Genomic DNA, 13,384 nt, shown 5'->3' on the forward strand with positions numbered 1-13,384 from the left:
GAACGACTCAAAGCGTTTAGATGACGTCAGTGAACATGAATCAAGAGACGCATCGATACATTAAAGACTTTTGCTCCTGCAAGTGTTGGCACATGGTGAGCGCCGGGACTTAGCGTCGGATATTTGATTCTTGGCAAGCAAATCTTTGCAGAACCAGATGCACCGGAGGACTGATCCTCAATCCTTAGGGCTCATCTACCCTTTGGCCTTTTATCTAGCAATCCCCCCCCCACCAACCACCCATTCTCTAACCCCTCGCGGTCACCCCACTCACTACCTCTCCTCGATAGCCTCAAGTAAAGCCATTCTTTTTCCCCCAACGCACCACATCCTCTAGAGATACTTTTGATGCAATCATGCGAAACAGTGGATGAAGAGAGGGTCCGGCTTCATCGCCGAAGAGAAGTGAGACCCGCGATCCGGTTACTCTCCCACGCCACGTACCCCCCCGCCCGATGACGACATCACACGGGGACGGAGACCTTCCTGCTGGGACAGCGATTAAGTGCGATTAGTTGCGAGGCTGGCGGACTCGGGTGGATTTCAAACTACAAGTGAGTCCTCTGAGTGTTGAAAGTTAGAGAACTTGGAGCGGAGAGAGCTTTATCCAACGTCACTCGAATCTACGTGACGAATCAAAAGTCTATAATTATAACCTTTATTATAATGAATGTGCCTGTTTACCTTTCTTGATTTTCTTGATAATCGAGAGAGAGGGAGTTGTTACCAGAACTTTATTAACAGAGCCATGAAGGAACGAGAGAGCAAATACTAGAGCACTGTATTGGTGTTTGGAACAAATTTCACGATTACTAAAGTATCTTTAACAAGAAGCATCAGTTTACCATCACATTTCTTTCCTTCATCATTAGTTTGACTGCTAGTCAGGGACGTAATTAAGTAAGTAAGTAATATTTATTTATATAGCACTTTTCCAGACCAAAGTCACAAAGCGCTTAAACAATCAAAACAATACTCAAAAAAGTATATACTTTAAAGATCAAGATAATACTGAGAACAACACAGGAGTTCCAGAAAATCAAGGAAAAGCCTGAACAAATAGAAACGTCTTAAGATGTTTCTTAAAGGAGTCAGTAGATCCATCAAGCGCAAAGAGAGAGGAAGATCGTTCCAAAGCTTAGGAGCAACAGCCTGAAAAGATTTCTGTCCTCTGGTCCTGAACCGTGTGCGTGGAACCATAAGTAGATTCTGATCCACAGACCTCAGAGCCCGAGCTGGGGTGTAAGGCTGGATCAGATCAGTGATCTGAACGTGCGGTCAGAGTAGGCAGGTGAGGCAGTGCCTCACCTCTCATTCCATCAAAAACTGCGTCGATACATGCAATGGACGGGCGCCTGTTGCTGTATCTCTGGATGTCGTTAATATAACGCTCACAGATACGTTTATTTGCCTTGATTTTCCACGGTCTGGCTGAGGTCTGGTGTGGTGACCATTAAAGTGTAATGTTTGTAAGGGACTTATTTATTTTCGTTGATCGGAAATAAAACCACAGGGAAAAGGCGAAGTTGGAGGAACAAATTAATGAGCCTCATCAAACTACGTCACATCTCCATTGAGGCAAAGAGACTTTCAAGGAAATAAGGTTTTACAACAAAGTAACAGAGGTTTGTGTGAAGGAAAGACACATGAACTTTGTCTACGGATAAAATTAAGACCAGAAACGGTTTTCATTTCAATCGTATAAAAAAGAGATAAGACTTATAAAAATACAATTGAATATTAAATTTTATTTGTTTTTGTCACGCTTATGTTGACCCATTTAATACCTAATATTTATCTTTTCACCATGATGAACATTTTTCCCGGTTTGCGTAAATCTATCCAATCACGGAAGGCCTGACGCAATATTAACCAATCAGAAGCAACAAAAGGCGGCTCCATCTGTCATTACAGCATCACTTGTCTAACGCCTTCGCTCGGGATTCTTCACTCTTGAACTTATATCTCGCTAAACTTTACGGTAAATTCCCCAATGAATTATTAATCAAATCACATATTTTTTAAACTTCATGTATGTGAAGAAATGCTGTTGAGATATGAAATAACCAGTCGCCAATTCAATAAATCACTCTTTTGGGTTTATAAACTTGTCAGTCTGACACTTGTGTATTCAGTGCCTTGCCGACCATGAACCTCACGCCACCTACTGAGCTCTAACCAATATGACACTGTTTCATGAAGCTTCATAAAGCCTTATTTTCAGAGTCCACTAGATGTCACTCTATCATCTAAAGTCTATACATTTAAAAGGCTATTCTTTTGAAACATCGCTTTTTTTACATGATGTGAGGGCGCCACCTACTGAGCTCTAACCAATATGAAACTGTTTCATGAAGCTTCATGAAGCCTTATTTTCAGAGTCTACTAGAGGTCACGCTCTGCTCTATAATATATTGATTTTAACGTCCATTTTATTAAGACATGGCATAATTTTAAACAGAGGACAAACTACTGAGCCTGTTTAAAAATAAGAGAATGCTTCATGAAGCTTCATGAAACCTTATTTTCTAGACTTCTCGAGTCTATTAGATTTTTCTCTATGCTCTATAGTCTATAACCTTTAATTACATTTATATTTATATCAGCTATTCTTTTGAAACCTAACTTTTTCAAATGATGTGATGTCCAGATTTTCATACTATGTTTTAATATAAGTTAAGATAGGCGTGCGCAACAATATCATCATTTTCACTTTAACCTAAAAGTTTATATAACGTCCAAACTTTCTAACCGCGACAGTTTTAACCCCGACTTATAAATTCCAAATAACGTGTCAAATCATCGTCACATGGATCGAGCCGGACGGGCGGGAGGTCCACATTATCATACTTTAATATTTAAATGTCTTCTTGAAAACATAATTAGATCCTTGGCACCTATAAAGAATATATAAATCTTTTTTCTTTTTTTTTCCGTCAACAGCTTTGCTGTTTTAAAGGTCAGCATTCCGAGACTTGCTTTAACAAGACTTGACACTTGACTTCTGTTGCTCCCCGAAGACTTATGAGTGCCGTCTGTGAAATCCTAATGTGCGGCGCTTGTTAAAGTCATGTTGTGTCGGGATTCTTTGTAGCTGGCGAGAGGGATGCAGTTCCCTCTACCGCCTGTTGGTGTCCTCGTTCCTCCACAGACGGGCGTCACGAGAGGTTGTTAAATCGTCTGTCGGTGCTAAAACTGGTCGCTACTCTCCTCGCCCTCGTCGCTGCTCTCTCCACATGGTGCCGGGGTTATTGTCGGCTTCAGCTCCGTTGCACTGCCTTAATTGTTTCCCGAAGTTTACGGGGGCTGCGTTTTTTTTGTTTTTTGTTAAAGAATAGTTTTCGCCTCGGAGTGTCGCCGCCCTGTCACGGGTTGGAAATGACGAAGAGGGTAAAATTGCCAGTGGAAGTGGGAGCGAGGGAGAGGAGAGTGGGTGGGATGTGAGGCGAGGAGGTCAGAGCGACGGCAGAATGAGTTCACACCAGCTCTTTGTGCAAAGGAAGGCGACTCAGGTGTTGTCGGGGGGGGGGAAATGGTTTAGGCCTCATTTCGTCCACTTTCCACAATAGTCTGTAAATAGAGTTTGTTCATAAAACTTCCAGTTGTCGTTTGAGGGTAAAAAAAAACCCCGACATGCTGAAATTGCGGGCCTTTTGACTTCTCGTTTTCCACACTCGAGTACTTACGATTTAAAAGATGAATCAGTAACGTTAAGACGCTTCAGTGTCGGTAAAGCGGTGCCATGACTTCTGAGAACACAACAAAATTTAACACCGAAAATACTTTTTGTTATCTTCTTTAAACCGTTTTCTGATCAAATATCTATAAAAAAAAAAAGCGACCGCGATGCTGAATCTTTATCGCAGTCTGTCTCACAAGTGTGTGTGTCGCTGTCACCCCTGAACCACACACACACACACTCGCACACACACACACACGCACACGCCATGAACATCAGGTCTTGTTCAAAATAATAATTACACAGTCGCCTTTTTTCATTCATTCCCTTTTTTTTTCCTTTGAACATTGTTCGATCGCCCATCGAGTCTGTGAATGGACTTGATTGACAATGACGGGATTAATTATTGTATTTATCTAAAAAGTGCAAAACAGAATAAAAAAAAACCTTCATTAGTCACTTGAACTTCTAAAGTCTGAACGACTTCTATGATGTGAAAAAAAGCTGTTGTTACACATGACTTGGGTGAAGGAACTTTTCAACACTACAATATTATGTATTTGAAATATTAGATTTATGCTTTGTAAAAAAAAATTTTTGAAAAACTCAGAAACCTCAAGAGAGTTGGGATGGAGTAAAAAAATACATTTCGATAGCTTTATACGCCTTTCAATTTCCAAAATCTCCCTAACTAAATACATAATACATATGGTTTGAATTTCATAATAAATTACTTACTTACTTACTTATCTTTTATGCAAGATATATGCTTGAAATGTGATCAAAATTGACTATATTTGAATTTGAAAGAGGAGCTGAAATTCTGAAACTGCTTCTATTATGCAAAAAAACTTGTTTTAAATCGAATTCAAATTGACTATATTTGAGTTTTTGTAGGTGTTTTCTGGCACCGTATACGCCCACTAACAATTAACTAAAGGAACTGAAATTGTTGAAACTTTACTTACCTTTTTTGCAAGATATATGCTTTAAATTTAATCAAAATTGACGATATTTGAATTCTCATGGGATCTTTTTCCTGTCATTTATTTCCATTGTTCCTTAAAATAATTGAAAAATATATACATTTTCTTTCTCTTTACTATCAACCATCCTTTTAGAAATACCTGGCGTGGGCTGAGTGAAAGTATTTAAATCAATATTCATCAAATATATATTAATATATTTTATTGAAAATGTGCTCTATATGAAATGAAGGGGGGTCTTCAGCTCACCTTGATGCCCCCTTACACTTGAAAAAAAATAGCTGAAATTGTGGAATTTTACTTCCTTGTTTATATTTAATCAAAATTGGAAATATCTGAAATTTCATCTGGGTCTTCTATCTTCCTTAAGCCCCCTTTTTCTTGAACTAATCCAGCTGCCTCCCCCTACAATGAAATTGAATCAAAGTTTGTATTTTCATGGGGGTCTCTTTCTTTCTTTTACGCCCCCTTACAATTAACAAGAGGTGCTGAAGTTCTAGAAATGTTTCTTATTTCTGTTATTAAATAAGTATTTTAAATGTTGTATAAATGAACCGTACTTGAATTTTCAGGGTAGTTTTCGCCCCCTTTACGCCCCCCTTTAAATTCTTGAAATGTTTCTTATTCATCACGCAAGATGTATGTTTTAAATTTAATCAAATAAAAACCTTCTGTGTGAGTTCAGTATTTCAATATGTCATAGTGTCATTTTTTTCGCATTACAGTCGCTCAAGGAGGTTCAAAGTTGGTTCTTACACAGAGTCCTCTCATTGGAAAACAAGAATCCTGTCTTGTGATTCGTGGCATCTTCGGCTTGAATCATCCAATCGGAAGCTGATCTTACATCATGACGGGGAGAAGAGGCTCCTTCATTCATGCTAGGACGAGTTTTTTTTTTTAAGTTGTTGTTAATTGATGTGTAATTAACGTTTCTGGCGTCGGTATTTACAGATGCACCACTCACAATTAAACAACTCTCCCCTCGCTGACCTCAAAGCTAGAATTAAAACAATTAATTACATTCTAAAGAGTAATTATCAGCAGACAAACTAATCCAATTCCAAACACACACACACACACACTCACACACGCATGCTCTTCTCCTCACCTTCCTCTACATAATGTCTAAATTTAGAGTGAAAAGAATCAGGAGATATTGGTGTGAAACTCCTGGGGAGAGAAGCTCACAGGCGGTCTGTCAGTAATTAGGTTGAGCCACTTCTTGCCATTGTTAACATCCTACTTTAATATGAGGAGAGCCCCTCCCTGACCCTCTTACACTTCTTCATTTCTACATGATGTCTCTTTTTCCCACGTGCCTCCTTTTTTCTATCCTCCTCGCTCTCCGCCTTCATCGCATCCCTTTCCTGATCCATCGTTTCTCTTTCTATTTCCTCTCTCCTTGGCCTTTCACTCGAACCTAATTTTTCTGTTTTCAATCTCACTTTCCATTTGTTCCCTTGTCCCCTGCTTCTCCCAGCTGATGGATATTTTAAGGCTCGTTGCTCTAAAAATATGCAGGGATTGAAGTCGGGGTCATCAGCTTAATTAAGATTGGCGCAAACATGTCCGAAGTTCATCCCTCTATCCTTTCCCGACCCCCTTTTTTTTGTGGCTTTCAGAAGCGTATGTTGAAAAGATAATGTTGTTATCTCCGTGAAATAATGTCTTCTTTAGTTTTACATCCCATTGGTTTCATCTTCTTCAGACGTTCAATGTTCTGTCCCTCCGTTCAAGTGATACTTCACCCCAAACATAAGAATTTCTCTCATTTTCACTCGCGCTTATCTTAAGTTTGGGGTTCTTTTTTAAAAGGGTCATCTATTGGTTTTTGGAGTTGTAGGCAGAACTTAAAGTCCATTTTACCGTCGTGAATGGAACTCACTTTTCTTCGTCCACAAAGACTCTGTTCTTCTTAGAGTTACAGACAAACGTTTGTTAATTTTAATGTAGCGACTGGAGCTCAGTTCGTCTTCATCTTCGTCCAAAAAGACACTTAAAAACATCCAAATACTCCATATACTGCTCGTCTGTAACGTCCCTCTTGGACTGAAGCCTCCACATGAAGAATTGTTCCTGAAAAACAAGTCATTATATTTTAAGATGCTTTGTAGCAGAAGCTAAAAGGCTAACATGCTACACAGACAGGAAACACTATATAATGAGCCTTTTAGCTTCTGTTTGATACAAGAGGGACGTCACGGACGAGCAGTATGGAGGTATTTGGATGTTTTTAAGTCCCTTTTTGAACCCAGATAAAGACAACTGAGCCCCAGTCGCTACATTAAAATGAACAAACATGTTTGTCTATAACTCTAAAAAGAAACAGATTACTCTGAACATAATCTTTAGCCTGACTTTCGGGGGATCTATCACCAACTATGGAGGACGTCCCGACTCTCCCTTCCTGTCCGGCTCCGGTGAGGGCACGACTCTCTTCACGCCCTTGCTTCCCCATATCAGGATTTGATTTGCTCACGATGCCCTCGCCGTGTCTCTCTCCGTGCCTCTCATTGACAATGACCCAGAAGTTTAATTGCCATTGTCGAGGGAAACTCTGAAAGAGGGTCACGCAGCCTCCAGTGCAACATCCTACTTATTTTGATGCTCCAACAGCTGAGGGAGGGGAAAACACCAGAGAGGTAATGAAATGACACCCCAATCCTGCTGAACAACAACCTCCTTGTGCCTAATGTACATCCCTGATGGCATTTTTTTTAAAGTCCAAAAGTAGTTTTTGTTGTACTTTTGTATTGCTAGTAAATATTTTTAGATGTTGCTCAAATAAAACTACACATTGTTTAATAGTCGTTGATCAGGACGTTCATACGATGGTGAAGTAAATCTAAATTTTAAAGACGTGACGGGGAAAATGGTTTGAATCGTCGGTTTTTTAAATCATATTTTTTTCGCTTGTAACATCTAAGACTGAGATATTCTTAGAGAAAATGATGACGCAATGATTGAGTTGAAATAATACACACTTTCATGTCATTCTTTTAACCATTTGTTCTCTGAGAACATAATTAGCCATAATTGCTCAATTATTTATTTATTTTCTCCATATAATTTGCACGTTGTCGCCCCTACTAAGACCTTAGTACTAAGTACTTAGACTTTGTACTTAGTACTTAGTACTAAGATCTTAGAACTGTTCTGTTCTATGTTAGTCTATGTTAGTCTTTGTATCCTTTGTCTGTTGTTTGTCTTTGATCTATGTTCTTTGTCATTATCTTTAGACTTAGATTTTATCATCTTGTTCTTTCTCTTTATGTTCTTCTTCTTATTTTATTTTTTAATTTATTATTTTTTATTGTTTATGAAAAATTGCTGGCTATTGGAAAAAAACAATTTCCCGAAGGAGACCTCCTGAGGGATCAATAAAGTTTTACCTTACCTTACCTTCCATAATTATTTCAGCTTTTATTTAATCATCTTTACCACTCATTGCCTCAATGGGGTCAAAAACAAAAGGCGCGAGCATGTCACCAATTTTTAATGTTTAATCTTTTCATTTATTTCCATTTTTCCACTAAAATAAATCCCCAAATCTATATTTGGCACCTTTATACTATAAACTATCCTTACAGAAAATGCATATACTGTATTATCATTGTTACATTTTATTGAAATTGGGCCCCTATTTAAGATTTTATGGGGGTCTTCTGCCCCCCTAATGCCCCCATAAAATTAAGAAAAGGAGCTTACAATTGTGGTAATTTAGTTTATAGTTTAGATCTCATCAAAGTTGGACATGTTTTATAATGTATGGGGGTCTTTTGCGACCCTTTTTTTGACCTTATCTCGTTGCCGTTCGCTAACAGTTCAACTAACTTGTCGAGTGGTTTGTTCTTTAAGACATCAAGGTATTGTGGACACACACACACACACACACACACACACACACACACACACACACACACACACACACACACACACACACACACACACTTGCTGTGCGTGGGTTTCCTCCGGGTACTCTGGTTTCCTCCCACCGTCCCAAAACATGTAGAGTTTCATTGAGTTCTTTGAATTGTCAGTAGTTGTGTGTGTGTGTGCATAAATATACTTGTATGACTTTTTGTGTCCTTTGAAAGACATATTCTTGGTTGCCTCTCACCCGAAGTAGCTGGGACGGACTCCAGATCGTGGTCCTCATAAAGTCTTCCCACAGAAGAGTCATTTTGTTTGTTTTCATCCTCCTAATGTTGCGACTCGTGAACTCAACGATGCCCAAAAAATTGCTAATAAAACAAAAGTATTGTGTTGCGTGATTTTACGGGGGGGGGGGGGGGAAGCATTGTGCCGACACACACTCGTGCGCGACGCTACTTGAAACTTTGTTTTATCTTGATTTTCTTTATCTGATCCAGTTACACACAAGAACAATCTTCTGGTGCGACTATAAATATCCCAGCGTTTCAAGTTTGTGATTTGACTTATAGCCATCTGTTTTTGTTTTTTTTGTTTGTGTTCCTCCTGCAGGGTTTGATTCAAACGCCTTTCATTCAAGGCTTCTTAGCCGTTTATCAAAGTTATTGCTTGAAAGGGAAACCGGGAAGCTATTTCTGCAAATGAATCTGATGCTTCGATGATGGATCGTGGCAGAATCTTGATGAGGATGTCATTCAGAGCAGTTTTTTTTTTCCTGGTGTAAATGAATGTTATCACCTGAGATGAAAGTGCAGGACAAAATTACACTTGAAACAAACGATACAAACACAGAGCGCTAACGCCGGCTCTCCACGTAATGAAAATGAAAAAAAAAAAAATCAAGATTACAATGACTTGACGGATTCAGTCGTCCTTGCTCCGGAAACGCTACATCGGCTTTGCCGTCGAAGATCATAAATCTTCAGGAGGCTTCCGATGATACGACCGCAATCGTGCTCGGTTCAGAGTCTGTGGAGTCGCCGCACTTTCTTCCATCTCATCCCTTTTGTTTCGGTGCAGGAAATGTACTCCAAGGGGATGGTCCTGGGGAGCGCCATCAGGCGGGTGCGGAGTCTGGGGGACAGCAAATTCGAGGTGGTCACCTCCCTGCGGACCTTCATATTCCGCGCTGATGGAGAAGGTAAAACAAAGACGTTATTCTCACATCTCTGCGGCCTGACGTTGTTGCCGCTCTCTTCACCCGAGTCAGAACTTTGTTTTCACCACTGAAGCCTCTGATAAATCTCAAAACAAACCTATTTACATGAGTTTCTTGTAAATACTTTTAATGTTTGCCATGTTTACTAATAATTTGGTTGATGAGGTATCATGATACAGCGTCTTTATTTTGAAAGGCCACTAGATGGCGCTCTAAGTTTAAAATGATGTCAGGTTTCATTTCATTAGTAAATCAGAGCCACAGATTATGTTGCAGAAAGTGACATCTACTGTTTTAGGCTCTTTACCAATGAAACCTACTTACTTACTTTCTAAATGAAGACACTGTATCATGATACATCATCAGCTGTTTCATGACGCCTCATCAGTCTATCACTAGTTACACAGATTTGAGTGCAGGGCAGTGGTCTATACTGAAGGGAACTAGTGAACTATGGGGGACGAATGTTCTAATAATTAGAAGGCTGTGTTCGCCAAAGAAATACGATACATTTTACCATGGAATGATTGGGACGAGGTCAAAAAAGTTGCAAATCTGTAACATCTGCTGCTCTGGCATACTTTCACGTAGAAACATCATTCAAACTTTAAAATGGAGATAAAAGTCCAAATTATCGACGTGTGATTTGACCTCTTTGTAGCTTCCATAGTTTCTTCTTCACGGAGAGCACAGCCCACTCGTGGGCCGGTGGGGAATTGTCTAGTAAAAAAGAACCTTTTATTTATTCATCACATTAAGTCGTTTTTTTTCCTAGATCCCAGAAACCTTTATTTCCAATGTTGTAAACAAAATATGTTTTTTTTTGTGGTCTTAGTACAGAATAAAGTAATAACATAAGATGACACACTAAAAAAGCAACATAAAAACAGAACCAATCACCAAGTCAGCCATTCTGCACTTCATGAAACCTCATCAGCTGTTTCATGAGGCCTCAGTGATCCATGGCTACTAAATTCAACCTCTTAAAGCAACAATATGTAACATTTTGCCTTGCTTCATAATTTCTTAGTTCAGTTCAATATTGTGTTGATGTGAGTGTGTGTTGTTGTGATCTTGGGACTCTATTGTATCATCAGTGTGTGTCTGTTTGAAAATTTGAAATTAGAAAATTGTCTTAAGCCCCACCCAATGAAAACACCTTGTTCTTCTGGAGATTAAATCTTGTTGACCATATCCACACATACTCTGCTGTGATTGGTCAAGAAAGGAGGTTTGTCATGCAGCATAATCATTCCCGGAAGTCATTATTACGTGATAATGGACTCTCGTAACCCCTCGTTCGCCCAGATTTCAGAGCAACTTTATAAAGTAATAAATTCAAAACACGGTCATGACGAGGGACTAACTGCGTCTATTGTTTTAACTTTGATCTTTAGTATGTAACGTTTTAGTCTGTGAGTGTCACATGACCACAACAGCAGAGGCATTTGATTTCATAAGAAGTGTTGAAAGGCTTAATGAAGTTAAAATACAAATAAAAATAAAACGGGACACCTCCATTCCGACACTAGGGGGAGCCAGAAACATATTTTAAAAACCTAAAAATATGGCCTTCAATATGGAAAAACTGAGTTTTGTCTGTGCATTCCATAATCACAATTGATGCACTTTAAAGTAACTTTTAGCACAGTGGAACCGAACGTGTAGATAAGTGTACACGTGTGTGTCGTCCACATACAACATGACAAGTTGAACTTGAATCGACAACCAATAGTTCAATGTTAATCATTGAAGCAGTGAAGGTCTGATATTTCTGTTTCTGGATGAGATCAATGAGGGGATGAACTTCATCTACATCAATTAAAATGTCGCCTGGTTGTCGACCCATTTGTTCGTACTTATATAAGGCTGTTTTTATTATCGCGATGCCCTCCCTCGACCCCTGGTCATCCAAGTGGCTTCTTCAAGAAGAGAGAAAAAAAAATCTTTCGAGCACAAGATGTTCTTCCTTTTCTGTTGATTCACCGCATCATTACAACGATGACTGTCTGCCCTTTTTTTTCCCCTTATGCTCCCCTGCTTTATGAGTCGCCTCCCCTCAGCGGAATCATTCATCACGCTGTCTGCGAGCCGGGCGTCGTACGTCAGCGTCAGCCGTCCTGACACGAGCCACAGGAAGTGCGTGTTTGATTTGGTGGTGGTCTCTGATTGCCAACGATGGGGTGGGAAGTCTCTTGGCTTGGAGAGATGGATGGAGGAAAAAGGAAGGAGAAACTTGGCCTCATCACCTCATGCATCTTTAAACAGGCCGACTCGCCTTGTAGCGGAGAGTCATCAATCTTTGGGGGACATACACATGGTGGAAAAAAAAAAAGAAAGAAAAAAGAGAGAGACGTGGGGAGACGCGAGCGAAAGTGGAGCTAAAGCGGGTGAAGACGCTCGGACACGAGCGTGGATAAAAGAGTAAGTCATAGATAAGGTGAGAACGTCGGCGAGAGAAAACAACGACGTTTGGTGTAACGACGGCAGGATAAGATGATGAAAAAGGGCAGAGCGAGGATGGAGAAACGGAGGAGGGAGAAGCAAGTGAATTATTGAAGGCCACCGGAGAGAGTGTGCACACAGCTGTCAGCTGATTCTCCACTTGGTCTGCAGGTGGCCTCTTCCCTCAGGTACTGTCAGCTCCGGAGAGGAGACGTGGAGCGAGGACGGAAGGAAGCCAGACTGGCTCAGGGAGGGAGAGGAGAAGAAGAAGAAGAGGAGGAAGAAGAAGAAGAAGTCGTGAATCATGAGTGATTATCGCAGAGAAAGTGTCGGCAGCCACTTGTTTACAGGCTCACGCTTGCTCTGTTGAAAGAGAAAAGCTCGGAAACACGTGAAGGAGTCGTCGTGGAATTCATTTGTCAGAGATATTTCTGGTTATTTATTTATATTTTTCATCATTTCACTTTAAAAAAAAAGAAAAAAAAAAAAAGAAATTATTGATGCACTCATTAAACCGATACAAGTGGCCACTTGGGGGCAGTGCAGCATTTCATATTTAATTCGCTGAATTTATTAGGTTTTAAAATGATGAGACTCAACATCTTTGTAGTTTACTTAATGTACGTATGAATGTAATGTTGTTTGTCACGTATTGTTAAAGTTATATTATTAAACATTAACCAACTTTACACAAAAAAAAAAAATGTATGACACAAAAATAGTCAAAGGAGTCAAACTCATTTATTTGTTCATATATGTGTCACACTGGCTTTTTAAATGTTACTTTGATTCATGTCCCAGTTCATCCTCAGTTCAGGGATCGCTTCGTCACTGTGGATGAGCTTCCGTCACACTCCCATTAATTCCGGGTTCAACCAGTTCCCTTGTTCAGCCCAAAAAAAAGTCTCTTGTCTAAAAAATGCCATTAAAACGATCCATTTTGTTTTACAAAAAAAAAAAGGTAAATAAAAAATAAAACGCTGGAAAATTAAACATTAAACATCTTAATTTCCGAATATATTACATATATATATAATACGATAATAATAACGAATGTGGAAAGATAATTATTAAAGTCTCATCTGTCTATTTATGCAAAATATATATAAAAAAAAAAAAGTAGTTTCACATTTACACATTTTCCAATCATGAAATAAACATCAACAGATGATTAGTGATGTT

The 13,384-nt window shown here is 39.3% G+C and overlaps 1 protein-coding gene across 1 annotated transcript in view; it reads left to right on the forward strand.

Moving 5' to 3' along the window:
• The window catches only part of arap2 (ArfGAP with RhoGAP domain, ankyrin repeat and PH domain 2), a 151,509-nt gene that overhangs the window by 25,131 nt on the left and 112,994 nt on the right, over positions 1-13,384 (forward strand). Inside the window, exon 8 of the mRNA XM_087788548.1 lies at positions 9,619-9,739. Coding sequence (XP_087644674.1) covers positions 9,619-9,739 — 121 coding nt within the window. The remainder of the gene's footprint in view (positions 1-9,618; positions 9,740-13,384) is intronic.

This window comes from Callionymus lyra, chromosome 4 (genome assembly GCF_982586985.1).
Source record: "Callionymus lyra chromosome 4, fCalLyr1.hap1.1, whole genome shotgun sequence".
NCBI classification, from domain to species: Eukaryota; Metazoa; Chordata; class Actinopteri; order Syngnathiformes; family Callionymidae; genus Callionymus; species Callionymus lyra.